Genomic DNA, 19,312 nt, shown 5'->3' on the forward strand with positions numbered 1-19,312 from the left:
GGATGGATCCTCAGGGTTTGTTTTAATTCGCAATTCTCTGTTTTTTATTTGGAACATTTTTTCATATATCTATTGATAATTTGGGGTTCTTACTTGAGAAATAGTTGCTTGTTCATGTGCTTTGACTATTTATCAATTGTGGAATGGCCTTTGTCTTATAAATTTGAATCAGTTCTTTATATATATATAAATCTTGGATATGAGTGTGACTTTATTATAATACTTACTATAAAGAATTTCCCCAGGTGACTGTTCCCTTCTAACTTTAGTTACATTGGGTTTATTTGTACAAAAACTTTTAACTTTATGTAATCAAAACTGCCTTTTTTATCTTCTGTTATCCTTGTTAACCCTTGTTTGATTAGGAATCCTTCCCATATCCATAGATGTGAAAGGTTTATTTTTCCTTATTTATGTTGTGTCCTTTTATTTCTAAGTGATATATTCATTTGGAGCTTGTCTTGGTATATGTTGTTTGATGTTGGTCTGTACCTAATTTCCTTCTTTCTACTTGTTTGAATATTGAGTCCTTATTCCCTTATCCCAGTAGCTGAGGTCTTTCAGTTTATAAAAAAGTATGCTACCAAGTTTGTTTGCTTCTATATTTTTTGTACTTTATCCATTACACTGATCAATATCTATTTTTTTAACCCATGCCACATAGTTTTGATGATTGCTATGTTGTAGTCTAGTTTGAGATTGGTACTACTAGGCTCCTTTGCTTCTCACTTTTTCCCCATTATTTTCCTTGAGATTCTTGACCTTTTGTTCTTCCAGGTGAATTTTGTTATTGCTTTTTTCTAGCTCTGTAAAGTAATCCTTTGGTAGTTTGATTGGTATGGCACTGAGTAAGTTAACTCTGTAAAATTTAGGCGATATTGTTTTACACTCAGGCTCTGAATTTGGTTCTTAAAGTTTTAGGCAGGGAATGCAAAAGGAAGCACATTGGATTACATTGTTTTCATTTTTTGACAGCAGAAGGTTGAAAAACTCATCCACAGAGACAGAATATTTGCTGAAATACAAATTTATTACGTAGGTCCTTGTGTAAGGGACACTGGGGAGCATAGTATACAATTTAGTATACAATTTTTCCAACCGTAACTTTTCAAAAACTATAGAAACACTGTCCCAGTGGATTTTTTTTTATTGACTCAACAAAAGGAAGAGGGCATGATAACAAGTTATAACTCAGTAAAGACATTTCTATGGCAATCCAAGATACTTGTTGGAAAGACCCAGAAGTAGAAAGATGGAAGGCCTTGATGATGGATAATGGATGAATTAGTTGGAGGGCAGTTTTTTTAGGTGACGATCCTTTAGCTTGTAGCTAGGTGGTGCAGTGGATAAGAGCTGGTCCTGGAATCAGGAAGACCTGAACCCAAATCTGACCTAGCACATTTATTAGAGGTGTGACCCTGGGCAATTCATTGGACCTTTGTCTTCCTATTTTCCTCATCTGTAAAATGAGAATAATAAAAGCACCTAACATCCCTGGGTTGTTGTGAGAATAAAATGAGATGATATTTGGAAAGTGCTTAATACAGTCCCTGGCACATAGTAGGCATTATATAAATGTTGGCGATGATGATGGTGGTGGTGGATACGGTGTTGTCTGCACCATCTTTAAAATAGAGAATGCTTTTCCCCAAATTTTAGACTGATTATCTTCATGGACACATAGTAGAAATAACATTAAAGTTGGAGGTCAAAGGCTATGAGGGCTACTTATTAGCCCTGTGACTAGAAATAACTAGTTATAAGATTTAGAGCTGGAATGAGCCTTAAAGATCATCTAGGCCAACTCCTTCAGTTGGAAGGAAACTGAGAACAAGAAAAGGAAGCAGTTTGTTTCCAGATAGATAGTACATGGCAGAGCCAGAATTTGAATCCAGCTTTCTAATTCCAAATCCAGCATTCTTTCTCCTGGACCACATGGCCTTCCTTCTCCTTATCTGGAAGAGGGAAGGAAGTACTAGTGCTTACATGGCCTGCTCCACAGAACTGTGAGGAGCGAATGAAACATGGATGTGAAGTACTTGACAAATCTTAAAAGAACTTTATGTGTTAGCTATATTCTCCCATTATTATAGAAACATCTATTATCCTTATTATTTCTTCAGATATCTCTACTAGCCTTTTCTTTAACAAATACAAAGATTGTGTGTAGCAGGATTCAGTAACTATTATACTACTTTTGATCTCTGATGCTCCGTTCTATCTAGTTCATGCAGAACTGTTAAGAGCAGTCGAAAGCTATTAGCAGCATTCATTGATTGATTACAGCCCTTTGATTCATTAGGCAGGAGGCAGAGGAGCCAGGAGTAGGCCCCTGTAAAGCCTCAGTATTGATTCTTGGTTGTTAATGCTGCTTCGGAGCCCATATCAAAACATGACAGCTTAAACCAGGTTCCTGACAAACACAATTTCAGTCCTAAATGGCACCAGACAAAGCTGCCTTCCAGCCCCCTTTCTTTTCTACTTTTGTGCAAATAATGTAGCAGAAATAGTGAACTGGAAGGAGGTGGAGAGAGGCAGCAGGGTTTAGAGGAGAGTGCCTTGCTTTTAGAGTCAGAGACTAGCCTTCAAGATCTGATGCTTATTAGCCATAGGACTGATTGTAAGTCATGTAATTTCTTTTCGCTTCAGTTTCCCTATGGTAAACTATGGGTAAGAATACTCTCATCACCTTCTTCCTGGATTTTTTTACAAGGAAAGCACCTTTTAAACTTTAAACTATAGAAATGTGAGTTACTTTGTTCTTATTTTTATTTAGCTCTTACTATAGCTAACCAGGAAATAAGTATCCTCATTTCAACCAAGGCTACTAGAAATAGTCTTAATAAGCTAATTGCTGCCATAATAATAGGATCATAGATTTGGAGCTGAAAGGGGCTTTTGGGATCATCTAGTCAAATCCCTTGATTTTACAGGTGAGGAAACTGAGGGAAGTTAAATGATTTTACCCAAGGTCACACAGAGACCAGTGTAGAGTATAGTAGAACCAAGATTTGAACCTAGGTCCTCTGATTCCAAATCCAACGTTCCTTCCACTGTAGTATCCTGGTCAGCATTAATTATACAGAAGCCAACATTATTTGTTAGTCATTCACCAGTTTTAAAGAGGCTATTTTTATATAATGCGGTACAAATGATCTGGTTCAGTCAGCTACTCAGGGTATGCTAGTCTGATTTGGGGTGGAGGGTCAGGAGGTGGAAGTAACAGGATGAAGATTTTCCAATAAAACTTCCAGAGGCTAGACTAAAGTTAGTGCTTCAATGATAGTAGTACTTTCTGTGTTTATCTCCAGTTTATTTTGTATATCTCTTGTTTGTACACAGTTGTTTGCCTCTCGTCTCTCCCATTAGACTGTGAGCTCCTTGAGGGTAGGGACTGTTTCTGCCTTTGTATCCCAAATACTTAACGCAGTGACTGGCACCTAGCAGACACTTAAATGCTTGATGACTTGATTTGACAATGCTCGCGTTTCCATTTCTTTTTGACGTACCAGGCATTGGGATTCAATTCATTTTAAGGGGACTTTTAATAATCTGGTTCTCTGTGAAAATCATTGCATCTCTTTTGGAGACTTGATGTAACCATGTGGTTATTGGTTCATAAGACTTAGAGATGGAAGTGGAATTAGAATATTGATTCTTACCCTCTTAGATTGTATTCAGCACTTGCAAACACATGTGAATACAACAGCTCTCCTGTTGTATACCAAGCTTCCTCCAGGCAAAGAACTGTGGGGATTAAAATTGTCCAACCTACAATAAAAGAGATTGAGGTAGGGCTCTGAGCCAGTGGCACTTTATTAGAGACATCCTATAATAATACTGATACCATTCCATTAAGGATTACTCTTTGGGTCTGTTCATTCTGCCAATCCCCTATGGAGAAGAAAGTGCAAGGATTATTATCTCCATATTTAGATAATAAAACTGAAGCTCAGGAAGGTGGTCAGTTGTCCAAAGTTACCCAGGTAGTTGGTGTTGTGTTTAACAGGGAACTCGGGAGTCTCTTGACTCCTTTTTGTATCATGCTAGTCTGCCTCTCTAGGTCATGGATACTGGGATGTGGGTTTTCTTTACATCTTCATATGCCTGTGATGACCACAATTAGAAAGACACAGTCCTGAAAATCTCAACTTTATGCTCTGTTATTAATCCTCTTTAGTCACTTGACCATAAAAGGGGTGGGGCTGCCATGGCTGGGATAATGATTAATGAGTCTAAGAAAATGGCTTATGGGTCCTCTCTATGGAGCACAGCCAATAAAATAGCTAGGATGGTAGATATGATAAATCAACCCAGGCACTTCTGCTTATAACCTAAGAGAAATCTGGGTAGAGCAGGCCTAAGGAGGAGGAGTCCATGATCTTATACCCAGAAACCCAAGACTGCTTCCCTTGAAATTGAGGCCTGAAGAGTTTGAGGTTAAGCATGAGGGATAGACATTTGTGAGTCTTGGTCTAACTGCATTCCAGGTAAGCCTAAGTGGTTTTTAAATGGTATTTTTGGTATTATCTTCTTTCAGTACTTCAAAAGATTGGGGTGAATGGGAGGGTCCTAGTGAACTATCAGTTCAGTATAAACCAACCTTCAACATAGCAACCACATCAAGAAAGACATAGTGTCTAGAACAAAGAAAGTGATAATGTTGATGTCCTCTGCCCTGATTAGATTATATCTATAGTATTATATTCAGTTCTTGTTGCCGTATTTTAGGTTGGACATTAATAAAGGTCTATAGAGTATCTATAGAGATTGAGAGATTTGGGTACCAAGCCATAAGAGGATGAGTTAAGGGAACTAAGGATGCTGAGACTAGAGAGGAGCAGAATAGGGAGGTATATGACAGTGATTTTTATAAAGGGATGTAATATGGAAGAGGGATAAGGCTTTCTTCTTGGGCCCACAAGACAAAACTAGGAGCACTGGTTCCAAAACAGGCCAGATTTCCAAACCTCACACAGTCATTTTATTTCAAATATCCTGTGATTTCATCAGTTGTGGTCACTTTCTATTGACGCAGATCCCAACCCTTCTACGTGGTTTCCTGAGTTGCTGTGGCCAAATAATTTATCCCTTGGTGGCATATCTTTTGCTGAAGAGTCTCTTCCCATTTAGCTAGGTTGAACCTCAAATGACAGTCCATAGCCCTATCATACTCAAAGCTTTTCCAACATTGTAGAACTTGTTAGAGCTTGTACTGTGTTGGCATAGTCTTTGAGAACTCATGGTTCTCTATGCATCAGATGAGGCATTGAAAGATGAATTTGTTCAACTAATTAATACATATTTGTCAACCTAGTGATTTTCTTTTTGTGGGATTTTCCTAGAAATTTTGTTTGTGGGAGAGCTTGGAAAGTGTTTCTGACAGGTTGATCCTTTTGTTCCCTGAGGCCTCCCATTTCAAAAACAACAGGAAGGCAAAGGTGGCATATATCTGGAGGAGGAGGGGTAGGTGGCATGGGATGTTTTGCAGACTAATGGTTATATATTGCACAAACTATTAAAAAATTTATAAAATACATGTTAACATTCCCTTTGGTTACCATATTAAACCAAACCAAAGTTTGAACCTCATGTCCAACTCCTCTGTTTTGCTTTTATCTTACAACCTCAGTATATATTTTTTCTTTTTTTTTCAAATGAAGATCTTCCTTCTCTTATTCCTACCTTCCCCAATGAGAAAGCAAGAAAAACAAAATCCCCAGTTACATACATGTAACAGCCTTCCACATCAGTCATCTAGCCAAATTGTTCTCTCTACCTCACACATGGCATAATACTGTGGATTATGTGTTATGACATCTCCATCTCAAATAGATATGAAGTGTTACAGGTTTAGCCCAGCCCAAAGACAAGGAGGTAGAATAGATTGTGCTTTCCAAGAAGAGAAGTTTTTGACCTAGGCAGAATGAGGAGCAGAACATTTCTGTTCATGTGGTATGTTACTATTACAGAATCTCAAAATTATAGCTGAAAGGGGACTCATAGGCTATTCTATGTAGGAGTTACCTTCTCTAATAATTAGACTTCCAGTTTCTACTCCCATCTCACTCTTTGCATATTTGTAATATTAGGAGGTTTTCCTTCACATGGAGCCAAAATCTATCTTTCTGTAATTTCCTCTTATTACTTCTGGACCATGCAGAAGAAGTCTGATGCCTTGTCCACATAACAGTCCTCCAAATACTTTAAAACAGCTATCGTATCTTCTCATAAATTTTCCCTTCTCCAGATTAGTGCCACTCTTAGTTATTGATCCTTATATAGTCTGCTTTCCAGCCTACTTACCACCCTAATTGCCTTCTTTACATGCTCCAGTTTGTTCATTATCTTCCTAAAATTTGGTGTGCAGAACTGATGTAATATATAGTAGCCCTCACTGGCTTATATGCAACTTTTCACAAAACAATTATTTATAGGTGGATGATAGCAAGGTTTTGTTATTTAAAAGGCTTACATTTACAAAAATATTTTTAAAAACTATGTACCCTTGTGTGTCTCCTCTCTTTCCCTTCCCGCTTTTCCCTCCATGTTGGGACCTAGGCTGACACCTGGTCTTAGAGCACTAGTTCTACAGTACAGAAATCCTCTTGTCGTTTGCTGATTATCCAGATGGACTGAGGTCCTGTAGTCTTAGCCCTGGTAGAAAGAAGGAGCAGAAGGAGGATGGTTGGTATGTATGTGGGAGTGGGTAGGTGGATGGGTGGGGAAATTAATAGATTAGTCGATTAGAATATGGCTAGAGAGGAAGCACGGATACACTTCCCTTCCTCCTAGAATTCTTAGTTTTACCTTATCATGGTGTGAAAAGAGTTGGGAAGTCCTGGACTGGCTGGTTTTTTTTTTCAGTGCTCCAAAGCACATTAGAAATTGGTTCAATAGGGGATAAAGCCAATGTTTCATGTTCATTGGTGGGCAGGGATTTTGGCAGAGAGGCCAATAGAGGGAGCTGTGCCTCCTTTTCCAAAATGCCCAGACTGTAGAGTGGGGTGGCCCCAAGTTTCCTCTCCTGAGTTTTCAGGAAGGAGAGAACTTTGTGTTCCAGAGATGCCCAGTGGTTAAAAGTCAAATGAACAGGAAAAAGTGAAGTGTAATACAAGACAGGCACCGTTATCAGTCAGGTCTTTGCTGGCTTCTGCTTATTTCAAGTAGAGTTAGAGATCATTTTGGTTTTGGATACCTGTATGACACACTGGATGGTGCTCAATACTCCAAATGACATAACTTTTGGAGCAAATGCCTCCCAACATGTCCCTATGGGATTGGGGGTGGTGGTGCCATGTGCTTATGTGGCTGTGGCCCTTGTGTTGCCCACTAGGCATTCCCTAAGGGGCTTTGAGTGCATGCTGCATGAGACATAGGAAAACATTGCTGGTAAACAGAAGATAAAAATGATCCTGAGACAGTCAGTTAATCAAATCAGTCAATAAACATTGAGACAACAGAGAAAGGTTAGATGTTTTTCAGTGTACTTCCTGTGCAAAGTGTTTTTATCAAGCTTTGTTCTGGGGCTTAGATCAGCATGTCTGTCCTGTCCTACCTTCTGCTGTCCAACATTCTGCTGATTGTAACCTATTTTCCTTTGTGAGAAACACAGTGGGCATTGACATAATCTAACAGGTCTTTTGAAAATGAGTCTCCTTGGATGTCAGAAGTCTAGAGCAAGTAGGCCAGGTTGTGCCGGGGAGAGCTTTAGGGTGACTTGTGGAGGGGAGGAAGCCTTGGACTGAGCAGGGCTGTGAGCCCTTGGGTATTCAGCTCTGGCTCCATTCCTGGCTTGTTTCAACTCTGACCTGGCTCAGCTCCTGGTTTACCAGATTACTTTTCCACCTCTACACCAGCTGCCTTCTCAGAGATGTTTCAACTCCTTCAGTCTAGCAATGATGACAACTGTAACAGCAGCGACAACAACAAGCATTTAAGTGCTCACTATATAACAAGGCACTGGACTGAATGCTGGATAGAGCATCAGGCTTGGAGTCAGAAACACTGAATTCAAATCCATTCTCAGACATTTACTAGCCATGTGACCCTGGGCAAGTCATCTCATCTCTATCTGTCTAAGTTCCCTGTCTGTAAAATGGGGATAATAGCACCTACCTCCAAGGGTTGTTGTGAGTATCAAATGAGATCAGATTTGTAAAGCACTTAGCAAAGTGCCTGGCATACAGTAGGCAGTTAACAAATGCTTGTTCCCTTCCTCCTCCCTGGCACCCTTTCTTTCCTAAGGAGAACAGACAATTCTTTTCTGCTAGTTTGATTTGCCTGAGAAGATTTTTAGCCAATCTTCCATTGCCAGCCACCCCTTAGGCAGGCAGAGGCTGTGCCAGGCAGGGCCAGTATACCCTCCTGGTAACTATTTCTTCTTAGTTAACTTCCTTGAATAGGGAGGAGATCAAATCCAGGCCTCTTACAGTAATAGGGTTGACAATAAAAACAGAATGCAGCCCCTGTTACTCGTTCCTGAGGACTTGGCTGGGGAAATACATGTGTGTGTATACACAACGTATATGTATTTTTTTCCTATCCATAAGTCATATACCCAAACCTCCAGAGTAAGTGTGGATCTTGGTTGTTTTTATCCTGGTAAAAGCTTCTTCCATTTGAGTGTTGAGTGTCTGCCCCTTTACCTCCTTCCTTCCTGTCTCTCTTGGAAATGAGGCAGGAGAGGCTGAGTACATGATGATTTGAGTAAGAAGACTCAACCCCTCCTATGAGCTGCTGATGTCATGCTTCATGTTTCTCTTTTAGGAAGTTTCCCATGGAAACAAGTGGGCAGAGTTTGGCTTGATGGAGCCTGCTCACCAGAAAGGCAGGAGAGAGAAAATGACGGCCTCAAAACTTGGTCTTTGCGCTCTGGGAATTCAAGGATTGTCTTTGTGAGAGGTGCTTTCGTTGGGTAGCACGCAACTCCACCATTCCCTAGCCTCTGCCCTAAGAACTCTGTCCTCCCCCAACTTGTTCCTGTGATGGTATGATGGAAAAAAGCTTGACCCCGAGTTACCAAGTTTCTGTCCTAGGCACCAACTCACCTTGGACATGTCACTTTCCTCTTTGGCTTCAATTTTCCCATCTATAACAGGAGTGGACTAGATGATTTTTGTTGACCCTTCTTGAGCTGATATAATATGATCCTGTGACTTTTAAAAGATACCATACTTCTCACTACTTAGTTCTGTGAGGGAAGAAGAGCTCTGTCTTTTGAGAATATGTAAATGATGATGTTCAATAAGAATAGTGGGTAGAGGACCAGGAATCCTTCATCCTTGGAATTCAACATTGTTGAGGGATTTCTGAATTTTTCTGGGTCATGGACTGTGCTGTAAATTTATCTGGATTTCTTGGAACTCTGTTCCCCCTATCCTTTTTTACCTCAAGGACCTTCCTTTCTTTTTCTGCTCTTCTCTTGTCTCTGGAATGAGACTTGCTTTTATGCGCATGGTTCTTTGCCTAGATGAGTGTGGGGAAAGAGCTACTGCTTGGTATTTGTGGTATCTCTGTTTTTACTTGGATTTCAGGTTTGATGGTCCTCATCCTTGGTTATATGATAATTCAATTTAGCAAACAACTTAGGAATCTTTAGTTAGGTATATCTTATGTGTAGGGCACTGTTCTCAGGGCTAGGATATAGAGATGAAAAAGCCACAGGGTCCTGGATATCAGAGCTTACAATCGAGGAGGAGGATTCCATTAGCACTGGCTATTGTAACTGTTACAAGGTTGATATGATGAGGGATCATTAAGTCAATAAGCATTTATTAAGTGCCTATTATGTTCCAAGCACATACTAGACATTGAGGATACAAATACAAAGAATGAAACAATTGCTACTCTCAAAGAGTGCTTTGTGAAACGGAAAGAGGGAACATTTTCAGCTGGGATACCAGTCACTCTCTGAAGGTGAATGAAGATCTTTAACTGGGCCTCTAAGACTCCTGGGGGCTAAAGAGGAGGATCTCTGAGATCTGGCTCTGGTGATTTTTCTCATGGTGACTTCGTGTCTCAACCTCCCTGCAGCCTCACCAATTCTCTGGTCTTCCTCCTCATATTTGGCTATAATGGTATTCACTAAAGGCTCAGGGACATCCTTGCTTGTGATAAGTCCCAGTCAGCAGGAAAGCAATGACTATCTAATTATGACCATCAAGATCACACATAGATTTGGCATAAGAGTGGGGTAAAAATGTGAGCTGAGGATGAGACAGGAGATGGTCCCACTTCTCGGGTATGTTTCCCTCTGAGCTTCTCAGGAGGTGGAGCTCAACTAATAGAGGTGATCTCCACTGATCACTGGCCAAAGGGATGGTGGAGTGGGAAGAGCTCTTGGAGTCAGATCCTGAGTGGTTAGGGTATTATAGGGTGATTATTTACTATCTTTAACAATCCAGAAACCTTTATTAAGTGTCTATGGTGTGCATATAGCATTATGCTATGGCTCCTACCTTCAGGAGCTTATAAGAATAGTAGGAGGATAAGATAGAAACACTGATAGCTTCAATATTTATGTTACAAGATAAATGTATTAGAGAGGTACAAACAAAGTACCATATTATGTTTGAAAAGGAAGATTGTTACTAACAGGGGAAATCAGAGCTGGTTTTCTGGAGGAGGTGACATTTGAGTTGAGCTTTAGAAGACTTAGAATGACTATGGGGAGGATGGGGAGAGAGGACATTCCAGGCATAGGGAACAGTGTGAGCACCAGCATAGAAGCAGAAATGTACTGGGCACTAAGTTTAGTTGGAGCATAGAATTCCTAGAAGGAGGAAATATGAGATAAGGCTAGAAATGTAGGCGACTGAACTAAATGAGCTTAAAGGTCCCTTACTTCTTAAGAGCCAGTGATTCTATGGTCCTCTGGGAGCACATTCTCTGGTACAGGAGCCAAGCTAGGGTTCATCTTCTGATGAAGGTACCTGGGCCTCATGTCAACACTTCCCCAGAAGGGGAGAGAGCTGGGTCTGTTTTTTACACTTCATCTCAGGAAGTTATATGGTTCCTGGTGCTATTGGTCTGTCTGATGATGGGGAAGGGGAGGAAAGAGAGAGGCTTTATGGCAGTAGAGAATTAGGTACCACCAAGTAAGAACAGGCAGGGGTGGGAGGTGGAGAGGTGAGGAGGTAGGTCGTGTTTGTAGCCTTGGCAGGGAAAGCAAGTGTCTAAAAGAATACGGTATTCATTGATTGATATGGTTTGGGTCAGAGGGGCATCCTCCTCATTTTCCTCCCTTGGAATTCAGTTTTAGTCTTGAATGTTTTATAAAATGCAGTTTAAGTTAGTCTTGCAAACCTCAACAATGGTGAGGTGAAGATGGCTCAGTGTGACTTGGGCTCTCATTCTCTCCAAGGTTTTACAAGCCATCTTTCTTCTTCCTTCAGCCCAGAACAGTGTCTACAATGGAATCTATTGCTTTCAGGAGCCCCAGGAGTTCTATAAATTTTAACGTAGGGAATTGCCACTTCCTGTCTTGCCTTATGGCCCTCCTTAGCCAAATTCTTCTTCAAATATTTTAAAAATACCTCTATTTTCTTCACTCTTCTCCTCTATCTATCAGGAGAGACTTAGTGAATATTTATTAAATTCATTAAAACAATTATTCACTGAAATTTCATTAAATATAACTTTATTAAATGTTGAAATCTCTGTTTTGTGTCTCATCTTCAAGACATCCAGTCTTGGTTTCACTGTCACTGGCCTTGCTCTACTCCATTGTCACCAAAGATCCACGTAGCTTTTCCTGGCCCTGCTATTTACTTTATAAGCAACAAACTTGGTTACTTTATCTGTATAAGGAATTGACATGACCACTGAATCTTCTTTCCCCCAAAACACATATACATACATATATATATATATATATGTCCTACCACACCCTGGGCATTTAGGGTTATAAAACCACTTTTTACTGTGAATCAAAATGGGGAATGAGACAGCTCTTCAAGTATCATCCAAGGGACCCCAAGTCCCTGCCCTAGCTCTTTCCTTTTGCTCACTGTCTGATTCTCTTTCAACTTTACTGTGCTCTATTTTCCATACGAGGGAAATGCTCCTCAGGCTGGGAAAGACTGAACAAAAATGGTTAGAAGGGAATCAAACCCAAGATTAGTAAAGGGAAAGTAATAGAAGATCTATTAAATTGAAATTAAATTCAAAATGCCAGCCAGTCAATCAGCAAACATTTATTAAGGGCCTACCGTGTACTTGGCACAAGAGATACAAATACAAAGAATAAGACATACCTACTAAGAAACTTAACATCCTATCAGAGGATACAATATGAGCACACATAAGTATTGCAGAATAAATACAAGATAAACATAAGGTAGTTCAGCAAGGGATCATTAGGAAAGGCTGTGAAGCTGAGCTGCGTCTTCAAGGAAGAGAGAAATTTTGACATGTGGTAGAATATTCCAGGCATGTAGGCTAGCCAGTGGAAAGGTATAGAGATGGGAAAGTGAGTGTTGTGTGTGAGAAATGAAGAGACAGCCATTTTGACCAGATTGTGAAGTGCAGGAAGAAGAGTAATACGTCAAAAGCCCCTCTTTCCCCCCCTTTAAAAAAAAGGAAAAAAAGGAAGTTGATCTATTATGAAGTTTGAAATGCTAAAAAGAGGAATTTATTTTTTATCTTAGAAGTAATAGGGAGCTACAGAAATTTATTAAGTTAAGGAGTGACATAATCAGAGCAGTGCTTAAGGAAAATCACTTTAGCAATTTGTGCAAGGTGGATTGGAATCCAGAAAAACTTGGGGCCTGAAGACCATTTAAGAGGCCATTGTAATAAACTAGGCAAAAATTGGTGAAGATCTGAACTAAGGTAGTGACTGTCTCAGTGAAAAGAAGTAATTAAATTTGAGAGACCATGCAGAGGTAGAAATGGCAAGATTTAGCAACTATATGGATATATGGGATGAGGGAGAGTGAGGTATTAGAAGACTAGAAGAGTGGTAATACCTTTCACACAAATAGAGAAATTTGGAAGAGGGATAGATTTTGTGTTATGATATTTTTTTTTACATTATGATATTTATTTATTTATTTAATATATTTAGTTTTCAGCATTGATTTTCACAAGAGTTTCAATTACAAATTTTCTCCCCATTTCTACCCTCCTCCCCACTCCAAGATGGCGTATATTCTGGTTGCCCTGTTCCCCAGTCAGCCCTCCCTTCTGTCACCCCACTCCCCTCCCATCCCCTTTTCCCTTCCTTTCTTGTAGGGCAAGATAAATTTCTACACCCCATTGCCTGTGTATCTTATTTTCTAGTTGCATGCAAAAAACTTTTTTTTTTGTTTTCGAACATCTGTTTTTAAAACTTTGAGTTCCAAATTCTCTTCCCTCTTCCCTTCCCACCCACCCTCCCTAAGAAGTCAAGCAATTCAACATAGGCCACATGTGTATCATTATGTATAACCCTTCCACAATACTCATGTTGTGAAAGACTAACTATATTTTGCTCCTTCCTAACCTATCCCCCTTTATTGAATTTTCTCCCTTGACCCTGTCCCCTTTCAAAAGTGTTTGTTTTTGATTACCTCCACCCCCATCTACCCTCCCTTCTATCATCCCCCCCCTTTTTTTAAATCTTCTTCCTTCTTCTTCCCTGTGGTGTAAGATACCCAATGGAGTATGTATGGTATTCCCTCCTCAGGTCAAATCTGATGAGAGCAAGATTCACTCATTCCCCCCTCACCTGCCTTCTCTTCTCTTCCTACAGAACTGCTTTTTCTTGCCACTTTTATGCGAGATAATTTACCCCATTCTATCTCTCCCTATCTCCCTCTCTCAATATATTCCTCTCTCATCCCTTAATTTGATTTTATTTCTTTTAGATATCTTCCCTTCATCTTCACCTCACCCTGTGCCCGCTCTCTCTCTCTCTCTCTCTCTCTCTCTCTCTCTCTCTCTCTCTCTCTCTCTGTCTATATATATATATATATATATATATATATATATATACACACACACACACACACACACACACACACATACATATATATATATACACATACACATTCACTTATACATATATATATGTGTGTGTGTATATATATATATATATACACACACACACAGAGGGATAGATTTTGAGGAAAAGACAATAACCTCTGTTTTGGACATGTTAAGTTTGAGATATTCCCAACTAGATATTCAGTTTGAAATATCCAGTGTGAAATTGGCAAAGCAGTACTGAGTCCTGGAGGAGATAATAGGGTTGAATACATAAGTCTATGAACCATCTGCCCCGGCAGAGCCTTTGAGAACACCCATGCTTAGGGGGCCTGGTGTTAAAGTTAACCAGCAAAAGAGACTGCAGAGTCAGGCAGGTAGAAGAAAGTAGCATCATGAAAACCAAGGAAGGAAGGAAACAAGAAAGAATTTATTAAGCTCCAGGCTCTAGGCCCTTTGCTAAACACTTTGCTAATATTATCTCAATTGATGCTCACAACCATCTTGGGAGATATGTACTATTATCACCCTCATTTTACAGTTGAGAAAACTGAAGCAAACAGGGATTGAGTGACTTGTCCAGGGTCACCACAGCCAGTGTCTGAGGTCAAATATGAACTTAGATCTTCCTGACTCCAGGACTCCAGGCCCAGTGCTAATAATACTGCATTACCTTGATGCAAGGATCAGAGAGTATCCATGAAGAGAGGTTAGTCAACAGTGTCAAATGATGCATAGAAGTCAAGAAAGATGAAGACTGAGAAAAGGCCATCATTTTTGGCAGTTAAGGAGGCACTGCAAACTTTGGTTTGTTTTTAAATTTTATTTTATTTTATTGTTAATGAAAATCTCTTCTTCCTACTCACCACCCTTTGAAAAAATAAAAATAAAATCCTTATAACAAAAAATATGCATGCTCAAGGTAAACAAATTCCCTCATTGCTTATATTTTTAAAATATGTTTATATATTTCATTATGCATCCTGAATTCATGAGGTGGATAATGCTTCTTTATTGGTTTTCTGGAATTGCAGTTGGTCATTAATCAGAGTTCTTAAGTCTTTCAAAATTGTTTGTCTTAACAATGCCGTTGTGATTGTGTAAATTGTTCTCCTGGTTCTGCACACTTCATACTCTGTCATTCATGTTCTTCTCAGGTTTCTCTAAAACTGCCCATTTCATCATATTCTTATAGCACAATATTATTCTATTGCTTTCATATACCATAATCCATTCTCCTCTTGATGGGTACCCTCTTAGTTTTTTTGTCACAACAAAAAGCTGCTATAAAAATTTTTGTACATGTGGATTCTTTTCTTCTTTATGTGATCTCTTTAGTGTATTGACCTAGAAGTAATATTGCTGGGCCAAAGCATATTAGATGCGGTATGGTAACTTTTTGAACAGTGTTCCAAATTGCTTTCCAGTAGTGCATGTTTTTCTGTAGCCCCTCCAACATTTGTCATTTTTTCTTTTGGCAACTTTTATAATAGGATGAGTGGGCGGTATAATCTAGAGTTGCTTTAATTTGTATTTCTCTAATTATTAGGGTTTGTAAGCATTATTTCATATGGCTATAGATTTGCTGCTAATTTTGGAGAGAACAGTTTTAGCTGAGTGTTGTGATTGCAAGCCATATTGTAAAAGGTTGAAATGTAAGAGGAGAGGAAGTGGAGACAATGAATGTAGATAGTTTTTTTTCTTGGAGTTTGGTTGAAAAAGGGAGGAGAGATGACAATAACTTGAGGAATTGATAGGGTCTGATGAAAGTTGTTTTAAAGGACAGAAGATTTGAATATGTTTCTAGGGAGTGGGGAAGGCACTAGTAGATAAGAAGCTGAAGACTGGAGAGGAGGAAGATTGAGGATGGAGTCTGGTGGAGAAGATGAATAGGTATTGGCACTAGAGCACATGAAGAGAGTTTGGACTTTTGGAGAAGGATTGCCTCTTCATCAGAGACTAGAGTAGTGAAGGAAAGATTGGGGGGCATGAGGTCCTTAAGTTTTGAGATATAGAGAAGGCTAGAACAGGGAGTTCATGGCTAATTATCCCTGTTCTCTCAAGTGAACTATGAGGTGAGTTTCTTGGCTGAGAAAAGGGAGGATTGGTGGTAGGCAGGGTTTGGGAAAAGAAGAGAGAGTTTGGATAGCTTCAGTTGGAAGTGAGATAGGGAATCAATTATGGAGAAATAAAAAGGATTACCCTGTTGCATTGAGAGCCCAGTTGAGATTAGCAAACATAAATTTGTAATGTATGCAATCAAGCAGAATTGTGTGACTTCCTCTAGTTCAGTTCTACTTGAGTAGAAAGAAGGCAGTTGATGGGAGTAACCTGGGTCTATGACTTGGCAAGGAAGTGCAGCAAGAGAACAGGGGGGTGAAGATGCAAGGAAAGAAGACAATGTGGAATTGAATTGCTTTACTATTGGGTTGAGATTGGTAAGGGAGGATGAACTACATCCCAGGGTACTAAACAAACTTGCAAGTGTGACTGATTTTTGGAGAGGAAGAAAGTGAATATTTCAAACTATAGAGTTAATTTGATGTCAAATCTTGATAAAATCTCAGAATGTTACTAAAGAATATGTAAGCACTTCAAAAGGGAAGGCGATCATTAATAGGCAATATTAAAAATAAGTCATGTTGGATTAACCTCATTTTCCTTTAAAAAAAAAAGACCAGACTAAATAATCACTAGTTGATCTTTTGTTTTCAATCAGCCTTCAGTACTTAAAAACATGACTAATGATAAGGGAGTATCCTAGTTAACTGTAAGTTTAATATGCATCAATAGTGCAAGATGGCAGCCACATTAAGAGAGGTATAGTATCTAGAGCAAGGAAAATAGTAGTCTCAATATCGGCTTCTCTGATTACATCACATCTGTAGCATTGTGTTCAGTTCTGATTGCCATTTTAAAGTTCTGATCACCATTTAATGAACTAGAGCATGTCCAGAGAAATGTGACCAAGACAAGGAGGAGACTTGAGGGCTGTTATGTAACATGATGGATTAAAAGAAATGGGGGCACTTAGCTTAGATAAAGGCAGTTATATATGACAGATGAGGGGAATGCCGAAGACGTAGCATTCTTAGAATTTAGAAAGGCAATATGGTCATTCACCATATTTTAAGAGATTCAAGAGAAGAATATAATGAAGAATTGACCTCTTCACCAAATGATTGAGATTAGGAAAGACTGAGAGTGTAGTTAGAGCATAGATGATGGCCTAGAAAAATACTGAGGGGTAGAGGAGTTGAAGATCATGGTGAGTGAGCATGAAGAATAGATTTAAGAGTAGTATGGCACAGGGAGAGATGGAATGATAAAAGATTACTAAGTGATGGAATTTCACAGTTCTTAAACATGGAACTGGAATGGGGGTGACAGAATCAAGGGTATGACCACCCCTGTGTATAGCTGAGGTGGAGTAGGGGAGTGAGTAGGCAATGAGAATTGATTAGACTGAGGAACTTAATCTTAAAGGTATTTGAGGAAACTTGTATATGTGTGTTGAAGTCCTCTGATAAGACGACAGGACTTAGGGTAGAAAGGGAGATTGATCCAGGAACTGAACTCATTGGGAAAGTGGGGTTGATGAGAGTGGGAGAACGTGTACCCAGTGGTCAAGATGTGAGTAAGCTCACGTCGCAGACATGAGGAAGTCTGATAATATTACAAAATTCAGGAACTGTGGATTAGGCCATGCTGGAGTTCTGAAGCTGCCCATCCAGCTATGGAGGAACCTGGTCAGATAGCTTCCTGTCTGATACAGTGAAACCTGTATTTGTCATAACTGGCCAATAGAAATATATTGGGGATAGTAACATACAGGGTGACAAAGCCAAAGTGATAAAGCCACCTCTTGGGGAACCTTTGCCGTGTTCCCTGGTTTAAGCCCCCCAGACCCTGACTTTGTCCTAGACTCCTTTCTCCCCCAGGTACAATAATTTGTATTCAGTTTGTAGTTTACCTGCTTGCTCTTGGTAGGTGACTTTGTTGCATTTGTAGATCCATTGATTCTGACTCCTCAACTGGATAATTAGCTCCCTGGGGCCAAGGGCAGTATCTTATATTTCTTTCTCCAACTTTTGTCACTGGAATGGCTGATACTGTGTTCACTACACAGTTGGAGCATTCACTAGAGACTGTGTCCTAATTGACTTCTCTCTGTGATAGTGGAACAAAGGCCTCCATTTGGAGAGTGGCCTTGGTTTGTCATCTTTCCTTCCTCACCAGTAGTATGAGGGAAGTGTGATCATTGTGCACTGTGCTCTCCAAGGCAGGCATTGCCAATAGATTAAAGCTATGGTTCTTTTTGAGACTTGGATGTTGCTCATTAGAGCTACTTACCTGACTTATCACAAGGGTAGGTGTGTTGCTATTGGACCCTTAGGATTGAGATCCAATGTTGTCTCCACTTTTGAAACTAATATATGTGTTTTCTGTTTCCTTACAGCCCACTGGGTACATGGAAAACTGTGTTTCCTACAGTGCTATTGAAGATGTTCAGCTGCTGTCCTGGGAGAATGCCCCTAAGTACTGTTTACAGCTCACAATTCCTGGGGGCACAGTCTTACTGCAAGTATGTACTGTAAACAAACATGAACCAGCATTTTTTCCTCTCTCTTTTACCTTCCCTTGGATGGGGGAGGGTGGCTTGGGTCAAGACCAAGTAACTGGAGATTCGTGTTTTCTGTCTGCTTATTGTTTTCCCCCAGAGTGAGAGGAAAGATGTGAGATGGTTTTCAACTCTGTCATAACAATAGCACACACACTAGAGTTCTGCTGTAATAGGTGTGGTAGATAACTATCTGGGTAAGGGGTTTAGGTGGGGATAAATAGGTGTTTCCTTTAAGTAAGAGGAAGAATGTCCTCAGTTTTTCTTCAAGAAAACATAGAGTTATATTTCCTTGGACATGCTGAACCTGCTGTGAAAACTTCCTGACGTGGCCCTGTACTCCCTAAACCCCTATTCAAAGGCAAGGCCTAGATTGTTACTCCAGGAACTAATCTGGTTGAATGGAGCAGAGCCCAGCCTGGGAGTTAGGATAGGGTTGGCTCTATCACTAACTCACTGACTGAGAACAAAGTCTCTTACCTGAATGGACCTCAGGTTTCTTCTCTGTAAATGAAGGAATCCAAGAGGTAGTGTAGTATGGTAGAACAAATCCTAGATTTGGAGTCAGAAAATCTGGACTTAAATCCTGGTTCTGTCTCTTACTTCTTATATGACCTTGGGCTGGGGATTGAACCATATGACCTCCACAAAGAACTCTGGAGGTTCTTTCCTTTCCATTCTAGGTCTGTAATCTATGGTCTTCCACCTGTGTTTAGATTGTTG

General features: G+C 39.8%; 1 protein-coding gene across 3 annotated transcripts in view; it reads left to right on the forward strand.

Moving 5' to 3' along the window:
• Nucleotides 1–19,312, forward strand: part of LOC118841756 (c-Maf inducing protein) — a 277,697-nt gene that overhangs the window by 144,941 nt on the left and 113,444 nt on the right. For all 3 annotated transcript variants that reach the window (XM_036749349.1, XM_036749348.1, XM_036749350.1), the window contains exon 2: nt 18,428–18,553. In XM_036749349.1, the coding sequence (XP_036605244.1) occupies nt 18,428–18,553 (126 nt within the window). The remainder of the gene's footprint in view (nt 1–18,427; nt 18,554–19,312) is intronic.

This window comes from Trichosurus vulpecula, chromosome 3 (genome assembly GCF_011100635.1).
Source record: "Trichosurus vulpecula isolate mTriVul1 chromosome 3, mTriVul1.pri, whole genome shotgun sequence".
NCBI classification, from domain to species: Eukaryota; Metazoa; Chordata; class Mammalia; order Diprotodontia; family Phalangeridae; genus Trichosurus; species Trichosurus vulpecula.